Source organism: Netta rufina (genome assembly GCF_964035555.1).
Source record: "Netta rufina genome assembly, chromosome: 10".
NCBI lineage: Eukaryota > Metazoa > Chordata > Aves > Anseriformes > Anatidae > Netta > Netta rufina.
Genome location: NC_140133.1, coordinates 10,859,329 through 10,883,056, shown reverse-complemented (window position 1 = coordinate 10,883,056; position 23,728 = coordinate 10,859,329). Strand labels below are relative to the sequence as shown.

The 23,728-nt window shown below is 45.0% G+C and overlaps 1 protein-coding gene across 3 annotated transcripts in view; it reads right to left on the bottom strand.

Moving 5' to 3' along the window:
- The window catches only part of FLNB (filamin B), a gene marked incomplete at its 5' end in the record, with an annotated part of 69,106 nt that overhangs the window by 24,981 nt on the left and 20,397 nt on the right, over positions 1–23,728 (bottom strand). For all 3 annotated transcript variants that reach the window (XM_084292771.1, XM_084292770.1, XM_084292769.1), the window contains 23 exons: positions 935–1,095; positions 1,346–1,508; positions 1,904–2,077; positions 2,311–2,908; positions 3,497–3,759; positions 4,502–4,619; positions 6,937–7,106; positions 7,361–7,451; positions 8,035–8,195; positions 8,459–8,582; positions 8,929–9,072; positions 9,612–9,725; positions 10,077–10,270; positions 10,688–10,824; positions 11,436–11,562; positions 12,678–12,815; positions 14,508–14,705; positions 15,948–16,110; positions 16,762–16,839; positions 17,549–17,667; positions 20,181–20,328; positions 21,190–21,287; positions 22,219–22,467. In XM_084292771.1, the coding sequence (XP_084148897.1) occupies positions 935–1,095; positions 1,346–1,508; positions 1,904–2,077; positions 2,311–2,908; positions 3,497–3,759; positions 4,502–4,619; positions 6,937–7,106; positions 7,361–7,451; positions 8,035–8,195; positions 8,459–8,582; positions 8,929–9,072; positions 9,612–9,725; positions 10,077–10,270; positions 10,688–10,824; positions 11,436–11,562; positions 12,678–12,815; positions 14,508–14,705; positions 15,948–16,110; positions 16,762–16,839; positions 17,549–17,667; positions 20,181–20,328; positions 21,190–21,287; positions 22,219–22,467 (3,930 nt within the window). The remainder of the gene's footprint in view (positions 1–934; positions 1,096–1,345; positions 1,509–1,903; positions 2,078–2,310; positions 2,909–3,496; positions 3,760–4,501; positions 4,620–6,936; positions 7,107–7,360; positions 7,452–8,034; positions 8,196–8,458; positions 8,583–8,928; positions 9,073–9,611; positions 9,726–10,076; positions 10,271–10,687; positions 10,825–11,435; positions 11,563–12,677; positions 12,816–14,507; positions 14,706–15,947; positions 16,111–16,761; positions 16,840–17,548; positions 17,668–20,180; positions 20,329–21,189; positions 21,288–22,218; positions 22,468–23,728) is intronic.

The following is a 23,728-nucleotide window of genomic DNA, read 5'->3' as shown; positions in this document are numbered from 1 at the left end:
GAACCCAAATTGTCAGCTATAACCCAAGTTTTAGTCCTCAGACCATCTGCTTCTGCTCTGATCACAGTGTAACAATTCAGTTGTGATTTATCTGCTCTGAACACCTGAGAAGAAATGCACGAAACCAACCAGAAGCACAAACAAAGCTTCACACAGGCATTTGTTTCTTTCATTTTTTAACAGTTTTAGTATGTTGATAAATAGAATGGGGCCAACAGGAAAAAAAAACAAAAAACAGCTCCATCTGAATGCCTGGGAAAGAATATTAGAAATATGCTGTATGACAGCACTAAGCACACAATGCAGCAAAACACGCCTGGTGTTTAGGAGCATTAATCACTGGCTTCAAGCAAAACATCCTTCTTTTAATTGTAAACTGCTGGCTTCCAGATGCATCTGGAACATTGCTTAAACCTACTTCACTTCAGCTTGATATCAGTGCAAACACACACACAGATTAATGCTTGCTTTCAGAAACGGTCACTTCTCTTCCCTGCAGTGACCAAAACTTAGAACATTTAATACAAGCGTCATGACAATACACTTACTACATTAGCAATCCTCATGACAATATAGGCTTCATATAACCCCCATTAGACCATATTACTGCAGAACAGTCTGCAGTAATCAAAGGGCTCTATTTCCTTAACCTAACAAGTTACGTTGCACTTAAATCATGTCCTCCCTGACACAACAGAACCAGCATGGGCTGTATGTGCTGTTTGTCAAGGCTAGCACCCCTGTCCTTATCCCACCCATCTAGACATGCTCTTTTGCTCCCCTCAGCCAGGTGCTACAATTTCTTCCTGTACTCCCAGGAAAAGCAGAACATTAACACCTCAACATCCCCAGCAAGAGGGAGATGCAACAAAGGCATCAAGTCCTTAGCTCAACACCTTCCCTCCTCAGAAAGCCACTGAGCAAGAGCTCTTACCAGGAATATGCTCTCCCCCATATGTGATGTTGACATCGTAGTCTCCTGGAACATAAGGAACGTACTCAGCGCTGCAGCTCCCATCCTTGTTATCTTTACAGCTAATTTTAGATTCTGAAGGTCCCTCAACAGTTATTCCTAGGCCGCCAATTCCTGCCCCTCTGCAAAAGAGAAATACAGATTGTTAGAATTGCCTGTTTGTAGGAGCACTCCTCAACCATTATCAGCTCATAATCTCTGGAGAGCAAAGTGCTCAGTAACCTATGAGATAGCGTACACATTAATCAAGAGTACATAGTTTGGCCCTTTTATAAATATTTGTACTGGATTTAGCATCTTGCATTGCACAGCCCATTACACTCCTCCCTCTCTCCCTCAGATATTCTTGAAAGATCAAGTAGGCTTAGGTACCTGGTGACAACCGAAAAGGCATTTGGTTGATTTGTGAAAGCTTCTTTGAGTCCGGGTCCTTGTGCCTTTACACGTGACGGGTGGCAGCCCTCTGTCACATTCACTCTGAAGGGACTGTTTGGCACAGGCACACCATCGTATGTTACGCTGACTGTGTGGGGACCTGTAAAAGGAGGAAAACACACAGTAAATTCCCTAAATATTTTAATCACTTCACTTCTACTTCTATGGACTTAGATGTCAGCAGATGAATAAGACCATCCTCCCGCATTTCACAAAATTTCACTAGTATTTCGTAACCAAGATGCACTGTTCTTCTGAAGCTAAGTTCCTGTAAGTCACTTTTCAAGTTAAAATAGATACTTCCTGTAGAATTAGCTTCTCTACTGGCAAAAAAAAAAAAAAACAAACACAAACAACCACCAGAATGCAAAGTTACTGGCAGACCTCAACAGTTTGCCAAATGAAAGTGTCAGAAGAGATGTTTGCAGTTGGTTTTCTCCTCTCAAGTGGAAAAAAAAAAGACAAAAAACAACAAAACAAAACAACAGACTTTACCCTTTTCAAACGGCGTGTACTCTACTGCATAAGTTCCATCAGCATTGTCTTGGATCTGACAGTCTGCGGGGGAGCCAGATGGGCTTGTGATCTGTGTCCTGATGTGGTCACCACCAGCTTTTGTTAGAGGTCGAGCATCCACAGTGAACTCAGTTGTAGCTTCCCGGAATACATCTGCAGAACAACATTTTGAAGAGTCACTTCAAGAACCACATGCATTTCAGACGACGAAACATTTTGTGAACCAGCATGATAAACAACTCATCTGGGAACATAACAAAACAACCCCTTCGAAAGTCACCATGGAAACACACAAAGCCATTACAACTTGAATTGCTTGGAACAGACTGTGTAGGGTAAAGGATCTTCAGTCCTACAAACTCTGACAAGAGCTGGGTAATTCTCACCTTTCCCTTCCACTCCTGGCCCAAACACTTTAACTCGGCTTGTGTCCACTGCTGGCTCCACTTTGACTCTGGCAGGGAATTTAGGCACTTGCTCTCCTCCGTATTTCATCTTGATTGTGTACATGCCAGCCGAGAGTGGCACGTATGTCACAGCGTAGGTCCCGTCTTTGTTGTCATCAATCTGGACTTCAGCTTTTGAGCCAGTATCCGACACCATGTCCACTCGCAGGTCACCAGGACCCGCTTCCGTACAGTCGACATTCAGCAGCCCTGCCTCACCTACTTTGCCACGTTCGAGACCTGGGCCTGTGGCAACAACTTTAGAGACATCAAATGGCATTTCTATGTCTGCTTTAAATGGTGAACCAGGAATGTGGACCTCTTCGAAGAGGATGTTTACAAAATACTCTCCAGGTTTCGTGGGCAGATAGGAGACAGAGCAGGTTCCATCACCGTTGTCTGAGCATTCGATCTTAGCTTCACATGGGCCTTCTACCGTCAAACCCAAACCGCCAGTTCCTGCCCCTTTGGTATCTATCGTGAATTGGGCTGGTTTTCCAACAAGGCCTCCTCGAAGACCTGGGCCATGAGCTTTTACCTAGAAGAGAATATGCAGTTGAGCTTAACTTCACATGCTATTGCAGACCACCTAGACAGTTGTTTGTATGTGAGACTTGACTAACAAGCTCTTAAAAATAGACAGAAAGCAAAGTCTGTCACTCCTCCCAGCTTTACTGTACAGTTGGTATCTCATTACTCCAAACAAGCTTCTAGACAAGGATATCCGTGCTCTTGCCACAGTTGTTTTTGTCCAGCCACTGAATATAAGAGGTAGACATGCTGAACACTGGATAGCTGTAGACAAGTTTTCCTTGAAATTTATTTCCTTAGAAAGAAACATCTCAATTAATACATTTGATACAGTCATGAAGCCAACCTCTATTAAATTAGGAGCGATTCTTGCATGTGCCACACTATGCAAGATGCCTGCGGTATTCTTAATTAGTTCAAAATGTTTCCAAATAGTGTTTTAAGGATGACTTCCATGAGTCACAGAGTCTGCAAGCGAAACAACGCTCTGAGAAAGGATGTTCCAGGGACTAGTTCAGCCAAAAGTTTCGTACCATAGCGCACAATTCAGTTTTCGGTTATTATCTGCTGTTACAGCCATTAACCATTCCCTTACCTTGGAGGGATCTGGAGGAAGAGTAGCCTCCACAGTATAGGGGCTCCCTGGGATCGGATTGCCATCATAACTCACATCAACCATGTACAGCCCTTCTTCTCTTGGGATGTATTTCGCCGTACTGCACTCCTTACCCGGAACTGGCTCCACCAGACAAGGCACAGCTTTCCTTGAAGGACTGGCAATATTAACATCCAGTTTACCTTGTCCACCAGCTCCTTTGGTGTCAATTACAAATTCCTGATCCTTCCCTACTTCCACTCCTGAAAAAAGGACAAAATCCGCATTACTACATTGAGTACTTAATGTTTGACAATACTCCAAGAAATCCCTAATGCACATATCATTGAGGGAGCAAGCACTGGCAGAACCTTACTCAGCCTACGCCCTTCTACATTAAAAAAAAAAAAAAAGAATCAAACGAAAAATAACAAAGTGCCCTGGCTAATTGGAAGTTACAAAGCTACAGTGTTAAACAAGGCTGTAAAACATGGCCTAACAGTGTAATAGAGGCTCATTTCAGGAACACGACATTTCACAGCCCTAAGTTGTTCTGCTTTCAGAAAATGAGACCGTATGAATCAAACTCCACACTGTAGCAGTTACATATATTTGAACAATGATCTAGCCCCAGGAAAACCAATTTCATCAGCAGGTTCCTGGTTTGGTGAACAGCCCAGTCCTGTTCACCACAAGGGACTAAATCCCAACACAAACCTTACTACGTATTTTTTTTTCTACATATTTTTTTTCCAAAAAAAACCAAAACAAACAAAAAAAAAAAAAAAAAAGAGGAGAATTGAAATTCAGTCCTCTAAAGGACCAGCTAAGCCAGCGCAGCAATGCTATGAAATTGCATGAAGCTGGTTTATCCCTCGATTACAGCAAGTTAAAGAAAAGCTCGTTTTGCCCACTTATGTTCTAGCAGAACATGTTGGCTGTTGCACAGCCCTAGGAGACCCTTCAGAGGCAGGCTATGGGGCTTCCAAGCCCACACGTACTTACTGTTTTCGAGTCCATTGACTTTAATTTTGTTTAGATCAAGCGGAGCAGCAACTCCCACAGTGAAAGGGCTTTTAGGGATAGGATCACCACCGTAAGTTACCAAGACCTTCATTGGACCCTAGTTGGAGAATTTATGAGTTAGCTTAACGCCTCACTTCATACAGATCACTAATATTCAAGCAGTACATAATCATTTCACCTAATCTGTTTTTTTTTCTCCTGGCACAGAGGCAGCACAGGCTGGCTCCCACCCTCCCAGCCCTCAAGACCAGGTATCCCGCCCCAAGGCCAGGCCAGAGCCCAGCCTGCAAAGAGGCCGTATTATTACAGCATTTCAAATACCAGGGCTTTAAGCTGTACAAGTCAGAAAGATTAATGCTCTTGTGTATTTTGGCTGAAATACCACACAGCCATGGCAAGTTCCAGCCCAAGATGTGTGCTCCTTTTATTCTCTTCTACTGCAGTCCATATTTTAGCTATATTCACTGTTTGCTTACTTTTCGTTCTTGGCTGGTTCAGCTCCCAAGTGAAATAATCATGGATGTTTCACACAAGCTAGTGAATAGCTTCCATGATTATTCTTGGTTGTTTTTAGAAAACACACTCACGGGTAGCTGTAGCAACACCACAAGTGAGAGAGATAAGGCTGAGTAAACAGCATTAAACCAAGGATCCTCTGCTGCTGACGTGGTCCCTCAGGAATTTAACTACCTAGACAGTCCTCCCACTGCTCTTTAAGGAGTACAGAGTCTCACCGCTCTGCTCTTAGGTAAGCTTCTGCTGGTGAGCCCTAAAAAGGCAGGGTTCAGGAATGATCTACGCACTCACAGGCTGGAGGAAAAGCAAGGCTACTAATTACTGTACAGTCTAATTCCACCTCTTTCTAACCACTGTTTTCCTACCACTGCTACCTGCGAGCATCTCTTGTCAGTCCACAGCTTTTCCACAACCCAACATGCTCCCTCAGATGCATATTTCCACCACACAGCCACGTACACACACGCTCTGCAGCCAGGGGACTTGTACTGCACCACTGTTGAAACATCACCAGTTGAGATGCTCCCCACTGCACTGCAGAGCTACCCCTGTAAAATCTGAATGCCACAGTCTAGCAGTTGAAACTGTTTTTAAACACCAAGGAAAGATGTGAAAGGCTACCAGGTCTGCCCATGGCTTAATAAAATCCAAACTCATTCACTAATGAAACTATCCCTCACGCAGAGGCAATAAGCCAGAGGGTTTCTAATTGTGACACCGGGGTGCAGTAACCCTGAGGACAACCTACGCAGAGGACACCTGGTTTCAGTATCTGGCTTGTCTCACCTCTGCCCTTTGCATGAAGCATGGTCACTGCTCACAATACACACCCGCAGGGTTCGGGTTACTTTGCTCCCTCCTGCATACCAACCCTGACTGAACAAGCAAAAGCTTCTCCAAATAGACACACCAGCCACATCCTGAGATCATGCAGCTACTTTATCCAAAAACAAACGCTAGCTCTACAATGAGCCCAAGAATGCTAATCTGGTATTATCAGATAAATAAAGCTTCAGTCCCCCATATCAGCCCATTTTTATATGTCTACATTCAAGGAAGTCACTACAGATGACTTAAATAACTCACTTGTTTACTCAGGATAGCAAAACACTTTCATCTCAGCACTACAGTGCCTGTGTCTTCATGAGTTAGGCATTCTGGAGTTTAACACCACTTTACAAACACACAAGCACAGCATAAGCAAAAATACTTCTAGTTATTAGCAGCTTCCACTTTCAGCTCTTTAATGGTGTTGCTAGGAAGCATCTGTCTGAACCAAAATGTTAGACTGAAGTTATTTTCAACCCAAGGGCAAACCTCAAATGCTGGCAAATACTTTGACGTGTTTGATCTGCAGTCCAGATTCCCTGTTCAGCACCAATTCCTTCACTTTTCTACTTGTGAGGGGCAGTACTGTCGCCCAAATGCTGTGCTTTTTCACCTTGTTCTGGTTTGCAGCAGAGCAGCGGCTCGCTGAAAGCCGGCACACTGCAGCCTCAGCATTAAAGCATTGCAGACGGTGGCGGCAGCCAGGCCAGCTGTGCAGCAGCTGGCTCCGTTTCAGACCCCGGGATGGATTGCCACCTTTCCTTTTCAACAGATAAGGCAGCACATAGATATCACCAGTGTGGAATGACAACATGAGCTCTGTGCTGCTGCTTCAATAACTCACTTGGTCCCAGGAAAGAAAACAGTGAAATGTTACCCATAACTAAACCAGAAATCTGTACCACTAGCTTCTAATTCCCTGTGTCATGAAGGCTTTGCCTTAAGGGAACAGGACATCTTGGCAGGCTTTAACCACAAATTCCCCTGTGTACAGGCACCAGGGAAGGCAGTCATGGCATTACAGCAACATGAGACATTCTCTTTTGTATTCCTATAGGAGTCAGACCTACCTGCTGTATTGGAGTGTACCGAACGGTGTGGGAATAGTCATAGTTGTCAATGATATCCAGATCTGTCACTGCCTCTCCTGGCACAGGGCTGCTGAACTGCACATCCAGCGGCGCTTTTCCAGCTCCCTTGGTGAACACGGTGAAGTGTGTTGGCTTGCCATTTTCCACGCCTGAAGAAAAATGTTAATTCTAATTTACACAGAGCTCGCACGCAGAAACTCTTCTCAAGAAGCATTCAGTACCTATAAATGCTGCTCAAGCAAAAAGCCAAGGGAGCAGAGCCATTTCCAATTGTCTGCCACCCCAAGCAGCTTTATCTAGCACTGCATTGCTGAATCCCAGCAGTATCCATCAAGGCAGCAGCCACCCTGCAGCAGCTGCTCATGGTCTAGCACCAGCCATGCCATCTCAACCTAGGTCTCACCAGTTTTGCTCAGCCCGGGTCCTTCAGCTTTCACTTTGCTGGCGTCATGTGAAGGGTCCACTTTAACTCTGAAAGGGCTGGCAGGAATTTCCTGCAATAGAAAATGCAGCTCTAAACATAGCCATGTCACTCTTCACTACCCAAACCAGACAGATAAAATGAAAGCAGAAACATCTTAAAATGGTTATCTCCAGCAGCATCTTAAGTAAAGTTTCACCTCATTTAAATGCTCTGCCTTACTGAACAGCAGCATTCAAAGTCTAGGACATAGTTAACAGCTGGACTGTTTGCAGGGGCCTCTCCCACTTTTTTGTTTAAGATATTATTTTTATTCCCAAATTGCCTGGAGAGTAAGATAGGTTTTCTATCATTTAGAATGTAGCTTTTCCTTGCCTCTAGACCTAGGAGGTAAGCCATGACTCACACCACACTCACTATGCCAGTTCAACATATTACTTGCTTGAACTTCATAGTCTCCAGCCAACTCCCCCTTATTTGTGTACTTTCAAGTATGAGAAAAGAGTTCTTAAAACACTGACTAGACAAGGTGAATGTAAGCGGAAGTGAAAAGAGCCATCTGTACATTGCCACAGTCAGCTGTTGAGTGCCAGGTGCTATGCAGCCAGAGAACACGGACCCTGGAAATATTAGGCTGTAAAACAAAGATTACAAACCTCTCCTGCAAAAAGCACTTTAATAGTGTAGCGCCCAGCGGCAGGTGGGGCATACTTCACTGTGAACGTATCGTTAGCATTGTGGATAATGTCAAAATCTATGTCTTCTTCCTCATCGCTGACCACACGAGCATCACACTTAATTCCGACACTGACATCACCTAGGAAAAGCAAATGGAAGTTTTTCACCAGATGGTACAGATATCACTAGCCAAACAGCCAGCACATTCTGATTTCCAGCAGCTGCACAAGTCACCACGTTAACTGATGAAATGGATCACATCACAATTCATTTTAGTGTTCTGTTGTCCGAGGTTTTTCCGTTTAAAAAAAAAGGAAAACCAGCAGCAGGAAACAAAACTTAATTCCCACCCCTGCATGACCTGCAGTTCTGATACCACAGCAAAATCCAGGTTGCCTTTACCTTCTCCTGCATCAGTGCAGTCAACAGTGAAGTGGGTTGGCTCACTTGCTTTCAGGCCAGTTCTCTCCACACCAGGTCCAAACACCTTCACTTTCTGAGGATGACTCCCCTGACCTATCAGGACCTGTATGGATCGACAAAGGTCAGAATCACACACCCGAATCACACTCGATACCAGAGTCAAGCTGGAGCATTACTTGGGCAGAGGCTATATGACAACATTACCAAGGTAAGAACAAACTGCCCTAACTCCCTCAGGCTGCGTCTGGATTGATATGAGACCTCCAACATGTAAGCTTGTAAAAGCAGAAAGTTCTTTTCAAGTGGAAATATTCCCACAAAAGACAACAGACAAGTACAGTTTCTTCAGGATCACAGAAGGGGTTTATCATCCTAGATGTAATGACACACAGTCTTAAGCACCAGTGTCCTACTTGGATAGAAGTAGTGATATCCCCCTCTGTACTTACCCTAAATGGGCTATTGGGCACGTTGGCTCCTCCCCAGACAACAGAAATTGTATGTTTGATTGGCTTAACTGGCACGTAGGAACAGGCAAACACACCGTCAGGTTTACTCTTTATTTGGATATCAATAGGGTTTCCTTCTCCATCCTAAAGAGCAGGGAATATAAGCAGAAGGGTCAGGTACTTTAAAAACCCTTTGTATAATTTGAATATCCCAAGAATGTTTCAAAATGTTTTTTTTTTTTTTTCTTTTTTCCTCAGAACTGCAGCTCAGAAACACTGAAGAAACATACGGATTACACTCCTGTAAGTCTTCCTCAACTAAACTGCTCGTTCCAAACATCATCTCACAACACACATTTCAACAAGTTCACCTGAGATTCACAGGCTCAAAGACACTCAAGGTGCTTTTGAATGACAGCTCCAGAAAATTACAGCCTGCCTCTTTGAGGAGGCTCCAGCTGCAGAAGTAAAGCCATGTGTTTCATACTTAAGGGAGAAGTCACCTTGTCTTGAGTTAGATTTGCTGCCTGTCTACATTATACAGATCAAAGCACAGAGCTGCAACAGAATTACATGCTCAGAATTAAGTGGTGTGTAATTGAGTAGGAATACTTAAGGCATTTTTCTCAATGGTATTAAAGCCCTTTTGCTGGAGTTTCACATCTCTGCCTTTGGCTTTTTACCTGCGCATACATCTTCAGAGGCGCTTTTCCAGCATCCTTGGTTTCAACTGTGAACTCAGCAGGATTGTTCACTATACAGCCAGTTTTCTCCAAGCCTGGACCGTAAGCCTTCACCTGAAAACAAAACCAAGAGTCTTAGCTTGCAATCCAGAAATTAGTAAAATTAAGCTATTTATTTCTACAGACCTTCCCTTCCCACAAAATTCATGAAGCACAGGATACAAGTAGAGGCTTGTCTGAAAGTTGATAATTTAGACTAATTCAGCAAGTTTCCATTATATTTAATTGAAACCACAGCAGTATTATTAGAAAAAGCTGAGTAATATCTGGCTGGAGCATGGCAAATTCAGAGCTGTAAGTAGAGTCAGAGTCTAGTGTGTTACCAGGAGGCTTTAGAAACATATAGTTGTTTTTTTTAGTAGTTTTATCAAGGACTCAAATGCCACAGTGAGCTCTATACACCACCTTATCTGGGTTGAAGTCTCCTGAAGCTGGTCGGATGAAGGCCATGTAAGGGCTGTCTTTTATGTCCTCATCATCGCACATGATGTGCACAGCATATTCACCAGGCTCTTTGGGCCAATACCTTACATCACAGGAACCATCATTCTTGTCATCACATTCAATTTTAGCCTGAGAAGGACCTTCTATTGCAAAGCCTGAAAAAGAAACACTTATTTATCAACTGCACAATAGGTTTGTGGTGGCTGCTAATCTAACACTGTTTCCCCAAACTGCTTTTTATTAGCCTTAACCATTCCTTATGCTCTCTATCTCCCTTCTTCAGCAACATCATTTCCTTCTGTACCTCATCCCACAAAACCACAGAAAACATTCTCTGTCACAAGCATGCTCCTGTCTCTAGGACTTGCCTTCAGTACAGACTTCCACCCTGGTATATAAATTTGTGTTTAGACTAGAACATCTTCCTGATCTGCTTTCATTGTTTTTTGTTTGTTTGTTTGTTTGTTTTTGTTGTTTTTTTTTAGTTTGTTTTACTCCTCAGTTTTCTCATTAGTTTGTTACTGGCATTGCAATATTTAAGTATTTCAGGCAAATTAAGTAAAGTAACATACCAAGAGAGCCAACTTCTGTGCCAATGGACTCTACCACAAAGTCAGCTGATTTGCCCACAATCCCTTCATGCAGTCCTGGCCCCCAGGCTCGTACTTTCTGAGGACCTGCTTCATGACCTATGTGAACCTCAAAGGGGCTACAAGAGAAAAGAAAAGCACATAATTAGAAACAAGGACACATACAGCATACATGCTTTTTCCCCAGGCATTTTAATGAGGCTTCACACTGGATTTCCCAAATTAACAGATGCTATCTTGTGATGGCACAGCGCCCAGCAGACAGTCTTTCTAGCAGAGAGGTCATCTAATGTATCAAGCACTTACACCTCGCACCACAGATCCTGAGTGTCAAGTACTTGGTTTGCACTGCTTGCTGTAATCTCTGACACTAAAATAACAGATCCCTTCAGAAACTCACAGTGAAGTTCAACCTGCAGGAGTTACCTGAGCCACCAAGGTTGTGTGTTTGTTTTTTTTTTTGTTTGTTCATTTTTGGTTTGGGTATTTTTTGTTGGTTTGGTTTGCATTCACCATTTTGGGATTATCAAGACTCATGCAAATCACCCTTCAAAGCTTCCCCAAAGCCTCTGCAGCCCTAAAACTGGCTGCAGATAAACTGTCACAGCAACTGCCGGTTGTAAACGTCCCACCAGAGCTTCTTCGATAGTCAGCTTTGCTTTAAAAGCCTGCCAACTACACAGCCTGCTGAATGACACAAAAACCTCAAACAATGCTACTTGTAACTCACCTTTTGGGGATGTTGTGTCCACCCCATGTAATCGTGACAATGTATTTCCCTGGGGTAGCTGGATAATATTCAAACGAATATACACCGTCCATAAAGCCTTTTTGTTTCACAAGCTCCTCCAAGCCCTCTGTTGAAAGATCAGTTCAGCATTAAACTTAACAGCTTCCATCCTGCCGTCAATTACTCAGGCAAGTTCATGTTTTCTAGTATTTATTTTAACTTGTAAGAATAAATTTCTCCCACCAGAGGAAAAAAAAAAAAAAAAAAAAGGTCAGGTTATAAAGGAAGTTAGTTCTGGTTGCCCTCTAGGACAAAGACAGCAAACACTTCCAGAAGAAATACAGCAGAAAGTATTTTAAGTTACCAGACTTAATAGGTTCCCTTGTGTTTTATTTTCTTAGTCTGCAGTATGATGCATGTCATATGTTAAAACAAAAAAGCTTAACATTTGTCAGACTTTGCAACCACAAGTATGCAGGGAATGCCTACTTTTCATTTTCTTCAAGATGAAGAATCTGGGGAGAAAAGCCTAATACACTAAAATTTACATCGCTACGGCTGCTGCTTCCCCCCGCCCCCCCGTAACCGCACGAAGCCACACAGTCAGAAGGCTGTGCGGGTGGAGGAGGTGAAGGCAATACAATGCACCTTTTAATACAGCCCCAGCCTGGGGGGAGGTGACTGACTCAAAGTACAACACAAACAAAGCCATTCCCTGAGCCCAGGCACAGGGAATGGGGAGCAGCAGCACAGCCGCCACTGCTGGGCAGCCCCAGGACCCCCCAGCACAAGGCAGCAGCCACCAGTGCGCCCATTGCACTGCTGTGCTGTGGGCTGAGCTCGTGGCAGAGTGAAGCACCTGAGGCCAGATCCTGGCAGAACGTCTCCATGCCAGCTGGCAGGTTCCCTCAACCCTCTCCTTCCCTGCTCATGCAGTGCTGAGCACCCAGTGCAGCCAGAATGCTGCTCTAAGGCATTCCTAGCTTTATGAGGGCAGCTTTTCCACCTTGCCAGAGACCCTGGAGTGTGACTTGCTCCTACAGACAGATAAAGATGCAATGTGAGCCCATAAAGCTTGGAGGACAGACAGTGGTGTGGATTTTCTCAGTTATGCTGTGGTGATACAAACCCCACCGGTTCCAGTAGGCCACCATCTCCTCGCTGCTCCTCCTCCTCGCAATCTCTGCTTTGCTCCCTTCCCCAAAACCCATCCACAGCACCAGTTCATCCCACCACACTTACTTGGTCCTTTTATAGTCACGCCAATGTCTCCACTGCCCGCTGCTCTCGTATCAACCTTGAAGTCAGCTGTTTCCCTGATGCGGACACCCTTGGGTTGCAGGCCTCTACCGGTGGCACGACAAGCATTCGGGTTGCAGGCTGCAAGGGAATTTCAGACATCAATGCAGCCTTTGATTCTCAAAACACACGCAGCCTAGCCAGCTTGGAACAACCTTTAGTTAAATGTTGACTCAGGGCAACCACAGCTGAGCTTGCAGCACAAGTCTTAATGTTATGGTAGTAAGAAGAACACATACAGAGTCTGCCTTGCCATCGTCTGTGTCCCCCAGCTTTTGGACAGCTGCATTCAGTGCAGCCAGGTGACACTGGACCCCTACAAGAGCCATATAAGAAGTAAAGCAACTCTGAAGCCACGTTGCTTTCTAACAATTTTCTTTTTTTGATGCCAGTTACCAGAACAAACTTTTTGCATGGATATTGCCCTCAGATATCCACTGTACGAGGCACAATCTTCTTTAGACTGTGCCACTTGTAGAGGCACGCTGCAGTATGGGGTGAAATTCTCCTTTGCAGGTAAGCCCTAGTGAACAATGTTATTATCCAGCAGCCACTACTGGAGCCAAGTTCTGCACTTGCTTCTTTAAGAGCTGTCACATCAGCCCCCTGCTTGTGGCAGCTCACACCTACAGAAGCAGGGCCATGAAGACCCCGCAGACCACAGCAGTCATGGGTCGGGGCAGAAGGCTACATGTGGCTGAGCTTAACCTTACGCTTGCCACCAAGTGCTTCTCCAGGCCTGCAGAGCTGCTACATAAAAAGACTTAACGCACACTTAGGAATGACTGTCGTTAAATAATCCAACTATCGGGTGGTCTTCAACTCCAGAGACCTAAAGGGTTTGAAAAGACTGAGAAATCACAGCTTCCGGGTAGCTTCATCCCCACATGCGTTTCCCCACAATACGCCGTGCTTACAGCAGGAGCACCAATCTGCCAAGCTGCTCGTTACGCTCTGACATGTTTCAGTAGCTTACAACCTTTACCCTCACCCCGGCAGCAGCCACACCACACTACACGTCCCGTGCTGGACGGTACAAGCACAGATCGCATGCCACCTGCTAGCTCTGAGAACTGGTGGGGTGGGAGCACACGTGAGCAAGCCTACCTCGGAGTGGGAAAGGCTGGTGGAGCCCTTACACAACTGAGTCAGGCAGTTTGTGGTTAAGCAAGTTTCACTGACTGGGTCACACAGCATTTCAGTTGGCTTGCAACTTTCTTCCCCAACCCCAACAGAAAGAAAAACACTCTTGGCTGGGACAAGCTGCAGGCTAGAAGCTTACGAAAAGGCAAACATGACGGAGCATCCTGCACACCTCTTACCAACTATGAAGCCATTAGCAGTGAAGTCCAAAATTCCACAAATGGAGGGTAGCTCAGGAGAGATGAGCAGAGATCTAAAAGCATAGGAGCACGTAAGGATGGAACAGAAAGCAAGTTAGGTGTCAGTTAGGAAGGAAAACTGTAAATATAGTAATTTGAGGAACAAAGGTGGAAAATAGCAAGATACTGCATAGCTGCATAAAACATCTCAACAAAATACAAAGGGCAGCTTAATTTTTAGGAGATCTAGGCAGAAAGAAACCTCTCCCAGCAAAAGCTACTGTTAGAGAGCACTGTTCTGACCAGGTGAACACCCAGGTGACCCAGTGAATCAGGTCTACGATGTTGAAAGGTAAAGAAAAGGCCCGAGGCAAGATTCAAGCATATTCTGTGATCATACCCAAGGTGAAAAGGGACCATCTACATTTAAGTGCATTTTGAAAAAGCATACCCTCTCCAACAAGAACATTGCAAGGAGTTTTGGGAATTGCCTCCCCTGCAAAAGTCACTTTGACAATGTGAGGACCGGCTTGAACGGGTTTGTAGACACAGCGGTAGACTTGGTTGCCTTTGTCTTCTACTGTAACTTCAGCAAGGCTTCTCCCCTGAGGATCCTCCACTTCCACGTTCACATCACCCACTCCGGCACCTGCAAAGGAAACCAGCCGAGCTGAGCCTTGGCTTCTCCACAGCTGCGCGCTGCAGTCAGGATCAGAGCCAGCACCTGGGCTCAGCTCCGCTGTCATCTCTGAGCACTGCCTAAATTTTCAGCCTCTACTGACAGCAACCAGCAGTGGGGACAAGACAGCGTGGTGGCATCTCCACAAAGCTATCAAACTGACAGGACCAGTTACGTGGCCCTCTCCACAAGGTTTCTTACATTACTGGATACACATGTGGCCTGGTTACCCTACTGCTACTGCTCTGTCACAGACTAGCAATAACTTTACCATAAATTCAATTGCTCCATGCTTTGGAGCAGGTTAGATTAAGAGCTCAGACAACAGACATCCTGGCCTGGGCAAGGATCCTTCTCTGTACATACTCACTTTTGCTCGGACACCTGCTCTATACAGGTTTCATTTAACTCATCACGCAACAAAAACGGTTTTCCAGACACTTGCAGAGGCCAGGCCTGTCTTTACATGATTCAGACCACTCCCTCGCTCAATTAGAGACTGAATATAACACTTCCCCTCACCATAACCACATTTAATTTTATTTCTGAGCACCCTCAGGTAGAAGGCAATTTAAAATATGATACTCAGCACATTTCAGTGTTTAATACTTCAAGTAACTACCCGAAGTAGTTTGGCATTGTTCAAACTGAATTGACAGCTGCAGCATCTTATTGACTCACTCCTCCAGGCTACAGCATTGGCCTAATAGCAGGCAAGAAGCCACGTGATGGAGATTTTCTAACAAAGACAGTAGTCCTCCAATAAATAGAAGAGCTTGAAATCAGTTTGTCAATGAAGTGTGAACTCAGAGTAGCATTAGATCAGATTCTTTTTCGGTAACACTAAAGACGGAGCCCATTAAGCATTTACAGTTTATTTACAGCTCATCCATCAGAGGTGGGTATTTCACATCCCTCTTTAAAATGAGTAGTGGGAAGAAACCAGCCTGGAACTTGCCTGCTGCCATTCTGCAAGTTCATGGCAAAAATCTGGGCAATGCTTAGCATCTTCCTGCCCCAGCTCAGCTCAGCACTTCAAATGTTTCACCCACAGCGAAAGCATCCAAAGAAGCTTACTATTTCACCTCTGAACTCAACAGGCTGCAAATCCTCATCTACTTTTCAGTTAGAGCTTGTTTGTTCTTCCAAGACTTAGGCTCTCTTCACATCCGAGGATGCTGCAGAATTTCAGCCCCCATTTGTTCTGCTTACCCGCAGTGTAGAGGTCGAAGTAGGTAGACTTGTTGGCAATGTTTCCTGTGGCCTCCAGTCCTGGTCCCTTTGCTGTCACTTTGCTCGCATCTCCCTGGGCTTTGTCAACGTTCACTTCAAAGGGGCTCTTTGAGATGTGCTGGCCAGCAAACAGGACTGAGACCTGGAGAGAGACAGTGTCAGCTCCGACCCACGGGGCAGGGGCAGAGCTCAGCTCCACTGCCACACAGCCGAGCATGAGGCTGAGTGCCTGCATGGCTCAGAGGCACGAGAGACAATACAGTGGACAACCCAAATAGTTGTATCTATCTTTTCTGGCTGGCTGTAGGGACCAGACATCAATGCGCCAAGCAATGGCATCACTCAGCAAAAACCTGCTTCTGCAGGCCCCTGGGAACAGAGCTGGGTGGAGAACCTTCTCTGTAAAACCCCCACAGCAGACAGCGATATCAGCAAAGAAACACCTTACAGAAACAACCTGATACTCTCCTCTGTACCTCTGTGACAAGCCACAAAACTGGTTTCATGAGCTGCAAGAAGTGGCCCCAGGTGAGAGGAGAGCCAGCTGTTGCACTGCCTACAAACCTGGTTCCCTCAAACACCCACACATGTTCTCCCAACACATACACACCCTCCCCCTTGAAAAGGTGGCAGCCCAATAGTCCAGACAAAGGATTAAGGCCACAGCGGGTTACTGCTCCTTTAGGATGCCCAGAGAGGTAAGCATGCAGCCCTCACGGGCTCACACTAACAATCAGCAAAGTAGCTTTTTGCATTTAGCAAAAGAATCCTGGGTATTTGACACACCACCTACCTTGTGAGGTCCGGTGACCTTTGGCATATACTGAACTGAATAGGTCTTGTTCTTGTCACTGGATGGCGTTATCTTTGCCTAGGAAAGAAAACACATCTGCCTTCGAGCTGTGCCCATGCACACCAGCCTAAGACTTTGCTGGGGGGCACTTGATACCGCAGTCAGCAACGTCAGAGCCACGTTTCTGTGGAAGCAGGTATATACTTGCTAACTCCCCATTCCATATGGAAAAATGATTTGTCTTTAGATGAGAACCAAGCTACCTTTTCCCCAGCCCCCTCCCTTGCTGTTAATTGCTCTACTAAGGCAGGCCAAAACTGAGGAGACATTAAGTCCAACGTACAGCTGTATTTTTCTGGAATGTCGTAACATGATCAAGTGGAGCACTTGGATGAGAAATTTCTATAAACATTGAAACCAGCATTTTAACTCTGAATGATTCATGGCTTCTAAATAGCTGCTTTAGCCATTCTTGCAGAATGAGTAAGGGCAGTGATTTAGTGCTGTGTGTTATCTAAACCCCCGTCAGAATGTACTTGGCCACTCAAGCTAAAGCACTACAACTACCGGACGTTTGACTCGTGGTGCTTATTTGCAGGGAGTGAAGACTTTCAGGCTCACCCAGTAAAGCAATTATGAGGGAAAGCTCGAAGCTTACATTTTTGATAGATGGTACCGTGCAGCTTCTTTTTAGTTTACATATCTTGTGTAAGATGGAGGCTACTGCAAAAACTTCAGCGTTCAGACCAGCTTTATGTTTTCCCAACAAAACATTTAACATACACACCTCTTCCCTGTTTCCTTCTGGATCCTCTACAAAGACCATCAGGTCTCCCTGCCCAGCACTGATGGTGTCTACTGTGAAGATGGCAGGCTGCTTCACCATGTTCCCATGAGGCTCAATCCCTGCGAAGCAGATGCAGAGCGGCACGTTAGCTGTTGCTACAAAACTCAAGAGGTGCTCAGAAGTGCTCACATTTACCATTCTTCAAAAGCTGCTCGAAGTATTTTGCCAGTAAGCTCTGTACAAATGGCATGCAAGAACCTCTTCAAACCACGAAAATCCTGCAATCCAGTACCACTTCCATTTCACTTGATCAGAGTTTCCTTATTCCTTAGCACAGGGCCTGCTACAGCATGCAGTTACCAGCAGGGTTTCGTCATCTCTCTATACTTAGCCCCAAGTCATTACACCTGTCATGGTGGTGTCAGACTGGGCGGGAGGAAGAACTTCCCAAAGCTGCTGGTCCAGACTAGCCCAGACTTATTTATCTTCCTTCCAAGGGAATTACTCCTCGGCTTATTCATAAAACCGTGGGCACTACTTCTCCATCGTACAATTAGTGGAAAGTGCAACGTCTGGTAGATTGTAAGGGAAGTGGTTGTGAACAACAGAATTCCTGAACTTGTTTATCTTTGGAAAACAATAACTTGAGAGCAATGCAAGGAAGATTATGTTTTTACTAGGAAATCTGAGCATTCTGATAAGGTGTTAACAATTGACATTTTCATTCTTTCAAACTAACCCCTAGATTATCATCTAGTTTAAACAGCTATAAATTCACTCTGCATATCTTCAATCCTCTGCACAGACATTACAATACAGCATTTGAGTATCCCTCCTGCAGGCACAAAGACAAGGACAGCTTATCCTCGGAAGATGGTTTCAGACAGGACAGCATTACTCATAGCACTTGCTTAGCCTACGTTTAATCTTCTAGATTTCTCCCTCTTCTCGGAGATCTGCTTTGGCTGGTTAACTGAGAACTCATCATGCGTCACTCATGATCTGCACCACAGTCCCTCCACAGGCTCACTTCACAGCAAGCCTGCAGACAGCAGCAGACTCCCTAGGAGTAAACCACAGCAGTATCCAGGGAGATGAACTACACGTAAGATGCGTGTTAGGATGTTCTTACTTCAGTACATGAAAAAACAATAATAAACAATTAAGAATGACCAACTTCACATTTGACAATTACCTTTTTCTGGAAGCACGAAGAACCTATTTATTTGCTCCAAAGGCTCTGCCCTGTCTGGCAGTGTTCCTTGCTATCGGAGTCACCTTTCAGTCCTGACACACATTACCAGTAAGAACTGTCATTTATATTTAGTGACTCGATTTTGGTGATTAACTATGGGAAAACATCCGTCCTTCAAGAAGAGCTGCTTATCCATTGTATTTTCCATTACAATGGCTTCAGAGCACAGAATGCACTAAAGTTGACAGCAAAATTATTTCAATGTTTGAAAGAATATGAATGTGACTAGAGCCAGACCTAGCAAACTGATGCAGGTTGATCAGTCATTTACGCAGTCTGACAAACATGTCCATGTGCTGTGGTTTGCTGTGCAAGCCACCACCAAAGGATGGAAACCTAAAGTAAGGAAACTGCTGAACTTCTGACTACAGTAATTGCTTATCAGTGCACAGGTAGCATGCTCATGCACTCAACTAGTTAAGTTTCAATGGAAAATCAAGTTGAAAAAACACCCAAGAGAAAAAACAAAACAAAACAAAACAAAACTAAGGAAAGTCTCCTTTCTTTCCATTCCATTCTTACACACCCAATTCTGAAATCCACTAATTCTAAAAATCTTGAAGAACCAGCAGCAGGCTGCAGGTCTGAAACAAGACAGAAGGGAGAACAAAGTGTGCTGCATAAATGATGTCTTGCTAAGTACCAAGCACATTAAACATAAAAGTCTGTTATTCATTTAGCTGCTACTGTATTCCAACCTAGAGCAGAACCACATCAGAAGTTACGGGAATTTTCTATTTAAAACCTAAGTTAAAAATACAAATGTCTATGCAGATCTGCATAAACACCGTGGACAAGTCGTTCCAATTAGGAAATACAACCTTTACAACAAAAGCTCAGCACTATTTAGCATTTGAAGGGTTACCAACCCACCTGTGTGCCTGTGCAAACAAAGTATTCAATCAATCAATCCAAATAACTCATTTAGAATTAGCATACCCTAATATGTATCTGCCACCTGTCTGGAAAACTGGACTCTCTGCACACAGATGCAAAGAGGTCTTTCTCTTGAAATGAGTGTTGATAGCAGAAGCATTCACTGCTCATCCAGTGACCACCAGCAGCAACACAGCTTGCTTAAATTTCCTACCAGGGTTTTTTTAGCCCCCATGTCATGCTACTTCTTCCATCTGTGGACTGCAAGACCAAGAGCTTGCAAAACAGGTTCAGAGAGCTCGGGGAATTCACATGTTAGAACTAGGAGTGTCTTTTGGACTATATCCACGTATTTCTGAAACTAGGCACCACACCAAGAGTACACAAGTGAAACTTTGAAGTCTGTTACAGTAGGTCTGGAGTTCAACATAAGCAAAAAACCCCACCCAGCTTTCTGAAGAGTTAAATACTCTGCGCAGCTTAAGCTTACTGAGTCCTTACCTCTGCCATAAGCTCTTGCTTTCTTTGGATTCAGTTTGGGCTTTAAAGGAGCTCCTGGTTTCAGCTTGGCTTTAGGGAATTGTGACAGGTAAGTCATTACAGAGTGCTCATCCACATCAGGGTGGATAATTTCCTCAGGAGTAATAACCTGAAAGACAGTGCAATTAAGTATATGATATCAGTGCTTGGATACTGCATGTCAACACAGAAACAGAGCTACGGCACAAATTCTTGCATTTCAAAACTCCCACACGTTAATGTGATTTCTTCCATTTATTTCCCTGTGATACACACTACTTCATTTATTATCTCATGGCAAGAAAATCAAGAAGCTCATTATGGTCCCAATGTGATTTGGGAGGCAGGGGATTTTTGCACATTCATTATCTAGGGGTTGTCAGGAGACTGGGACAAGATGAATGGTAGCAAGCCAAGACAGCTGCAGCCATGCTCACCCCAAAAAGCAGTACGGGGATATCTGAAACTGAGAGGATCAGGAAATTATAATCCTGCGTGCAACAGCCCTGAAGTGAGACTTGTGACCAGTTTCTTTTCGAGCTCCCAAGATACAAGCTGCTCCAACAGCTCTACAGACTTCAGCACTTTTGTCCAGCTTTATCAGCATGAAAACAATCTGGTCTGCAGATACATTGTTCTCTGTTTAGAAGTCATCTTTGCAGATGATTTCAGAATCCAGTGAGTTTTTCATCCACAGAATTCAGTGCAGCAGAACAAACTCACCCCATGGACTAACAAGGCCATCACTAAACGGGCACTTTTTCCCCACTCCACCTACATGCTGCAACACTGGCTACCTTCAGCAGAGACACAAAGAAATAAGAACTCACAACTGGAGCACTGAAATATAATAGTGTTTTTCATTAAAATTTGTCCTCTCTCGGGCACTTTCGCTTAAATGAACTGAAACTTTTTCACTTGTTTTCCCCAATCTCAATTCAAGCTAGCTGCGAGTACAAAGCTCAGTGCTGTGCCTCCCTCAGTGCCTTACCTGTGGCACACCCAGCCAGTCATCTGCCTGTTGCATGGCCTCGCGAGCGTTGTCGACGGGCTTGCTCGGGTCCCAGGTCTCCCAGTCAGGGCACAGGCCTGCGAATACATTTCAGTCGTTAGGTTTCATCTGCAAAGAAGCTTCCCTAGCTAAAGAGCCAGGTATAACCTCTGTAACTACTTGTATTATGCTACCATAAAGACATTTGGACCCTCATAAATGTAACCAAAATGGGCTGAGCAAAGCTGCTCACTGAAACACTTCTTGGACAACAACCACCATCTTCAGGGGCTCTTTCAGCAGAGTATTAAAAAGCCAGTTCAAAAAGCTTTCCTCCCACCTTGCCTGCCAGCAGAAGAGACGTATAACATTTCAGGCAGCGACGCAATGCATGGCTTTAGATTTAAATCGTGAAAGACACTGCTCTAAATTCAGCACAAATATATCTACGGATCCTTTATGTTCTGGTGGTTCTCCTGTGGCAAATTTCAGCTGCCTGCCATAGAACCCCCCATAGCATTAGCAAGGTTGTATTACGAGAGTGAGGAAACTGCCTTTTTCACACTTCATCACATTGTTCGCCTTAAGCAGCGCAGCCGTAACTTGCTAAACACTGAAGCTGCAGGTAGTGTGCAGCTTCTGGCTGCCCCACTCTCCCTGTGCAGTCTTATTTCAGGAGGACACACCAAGCCCTGAAGTTGAAAGGCTGCTGGCGCTTGCTGTGGGAACTTTCTGCCATTTAGGAGCCAGCATTTGCGCCTTCGTCCCGTGCACCCAATACAAAACTCAGAGGCGGCACCTCCAACAAAGCAGTCGTGCACTCTGCTCGAGGCCAGTATTTCTTTTGGCTAGGTCTCCTACAATGTGCTGCCCAGCAGCTGGCCTCTTCAGACTCGAGTTTTCTCAACAGCCTTGCTGTTGCTCAACAGCCTCCAGCACCACGCTGAAAATCCCCCTCCTTCACGAGCAGCAGATCAGGCACAAGAAGAGAGAGCAAGAGAACGCTGACCATCAGAGCAAAGGGCTTACCTGGAGCACAGCTGTCAACAAGAGCCCCCAGCGCTTTGCCATCCTGCCAGTTCTGGTTGAAGTTCGTGATTGGCAAGTAAGGAATTTTGTTCTGAATCCAGCCCAGCAGCCTCTGCTTCGGGGTCTGCTTCTTTGCATCGTCATCACCCTCATCCTCCCACACGGGCATGGAAATGGAGTAGTGGAGGATCAGGGTCCATATTAGGCCAAGGATCAACTTCAAGTTTCCATCGACTATGGCTTTACTATCTGGAAGACAAAAGACATGCATCTCATTATTTCCCTGGACGTTCTTAAGTGCTCCACTCGTGTAATCAAGGAGAGGATCCCCCAGGCCACCATAAGCATTTGCTCAGGCAACAACTTCAATTTGTCCAAGATCAGATGAAGGAGGGTTGCTCTGCAACGCTACAAGATGGCCTCAGACCAAGCGATCTTTTCAAGCACAGCAAGTTATCAATACATGCTATCAACACAAAAAGGTCTTGACTTTCAAAATAAACAAAATAAAGTGATTATAAGGAACAGCTACCAAGAACAGTATGCACCAGGACATTCCCTTTAACCCAATGCTCAGATGAAGTTGTTAATGCTCAGAGTGTTTCACAACAGGTCAGTATGTCCCGAGCAGATAGTACCCTAACACCAGACCTTGAATGGCATTTTATCTTTGTGGATAGCTAACATCTCATTTTGCTCAGATTTTATTTGCTTTTTTTTTTTTTTTTAAATATCAGTTTTGACTAATCTTACAGGATATGATAAGTGTCTGGCACGTAACTGCTCCGAGCTGATTTCACATTCACTCTGAGACACGAGATAGACAGCCAGGAAGTGATTAAGCCCCGGTGGATTTTAATTACCGGCTTGAGGTGAAAGTCTGCCTTGCGCAAGCAGTGCCATCCCCAGCACCAGCCCCACAGCTGGCCTCGTGTCCCTCCGCCTGCCTCCTCCCATGTGAAGGACAAGCTGTTCAGCTGAGGGAGATTGTTCCCTAATCAGTTCAAAGGGAACATCTCCTGCACCAGAGCTGAAGGCATAACTATATTTTCCATGGCAGTGACCCCCAAACCTTGCTGGCAGGCTTCACATGGTGCCCATGTGCTGCGAAATGGAACTATGGGCTGGAGCATGCCAAGATGTAACCAGCAGTGCTGGAGCATCTCTGTCCCACGGCAGGACCAACCCCCATAATACAGCACTGAGCACATGGCGGGCCATCACATCCTCGTGCCAGAAACGTCTCCGAGCTTTAGTTTGGGATTTATCCTGACATCGGCATTTTTACTAGAGTGGAGGCAGCGATGATTTAGTGTATTGCACGTAAACTCGTCTCAGAAAGCCAGCCACATTCCCAGGGATGGAAGCCAGCGGGACAGCCACCTCGAGCAGACATGTTACTCGGCATAAAGGATAGTCTCATGTTCACGGCACATAAATATGTCTCCGCACAGACGTGCCGCGGTCACTGCTGCAGCCGAGCGGCTTCCTCCAGCCCCACCACCACCTC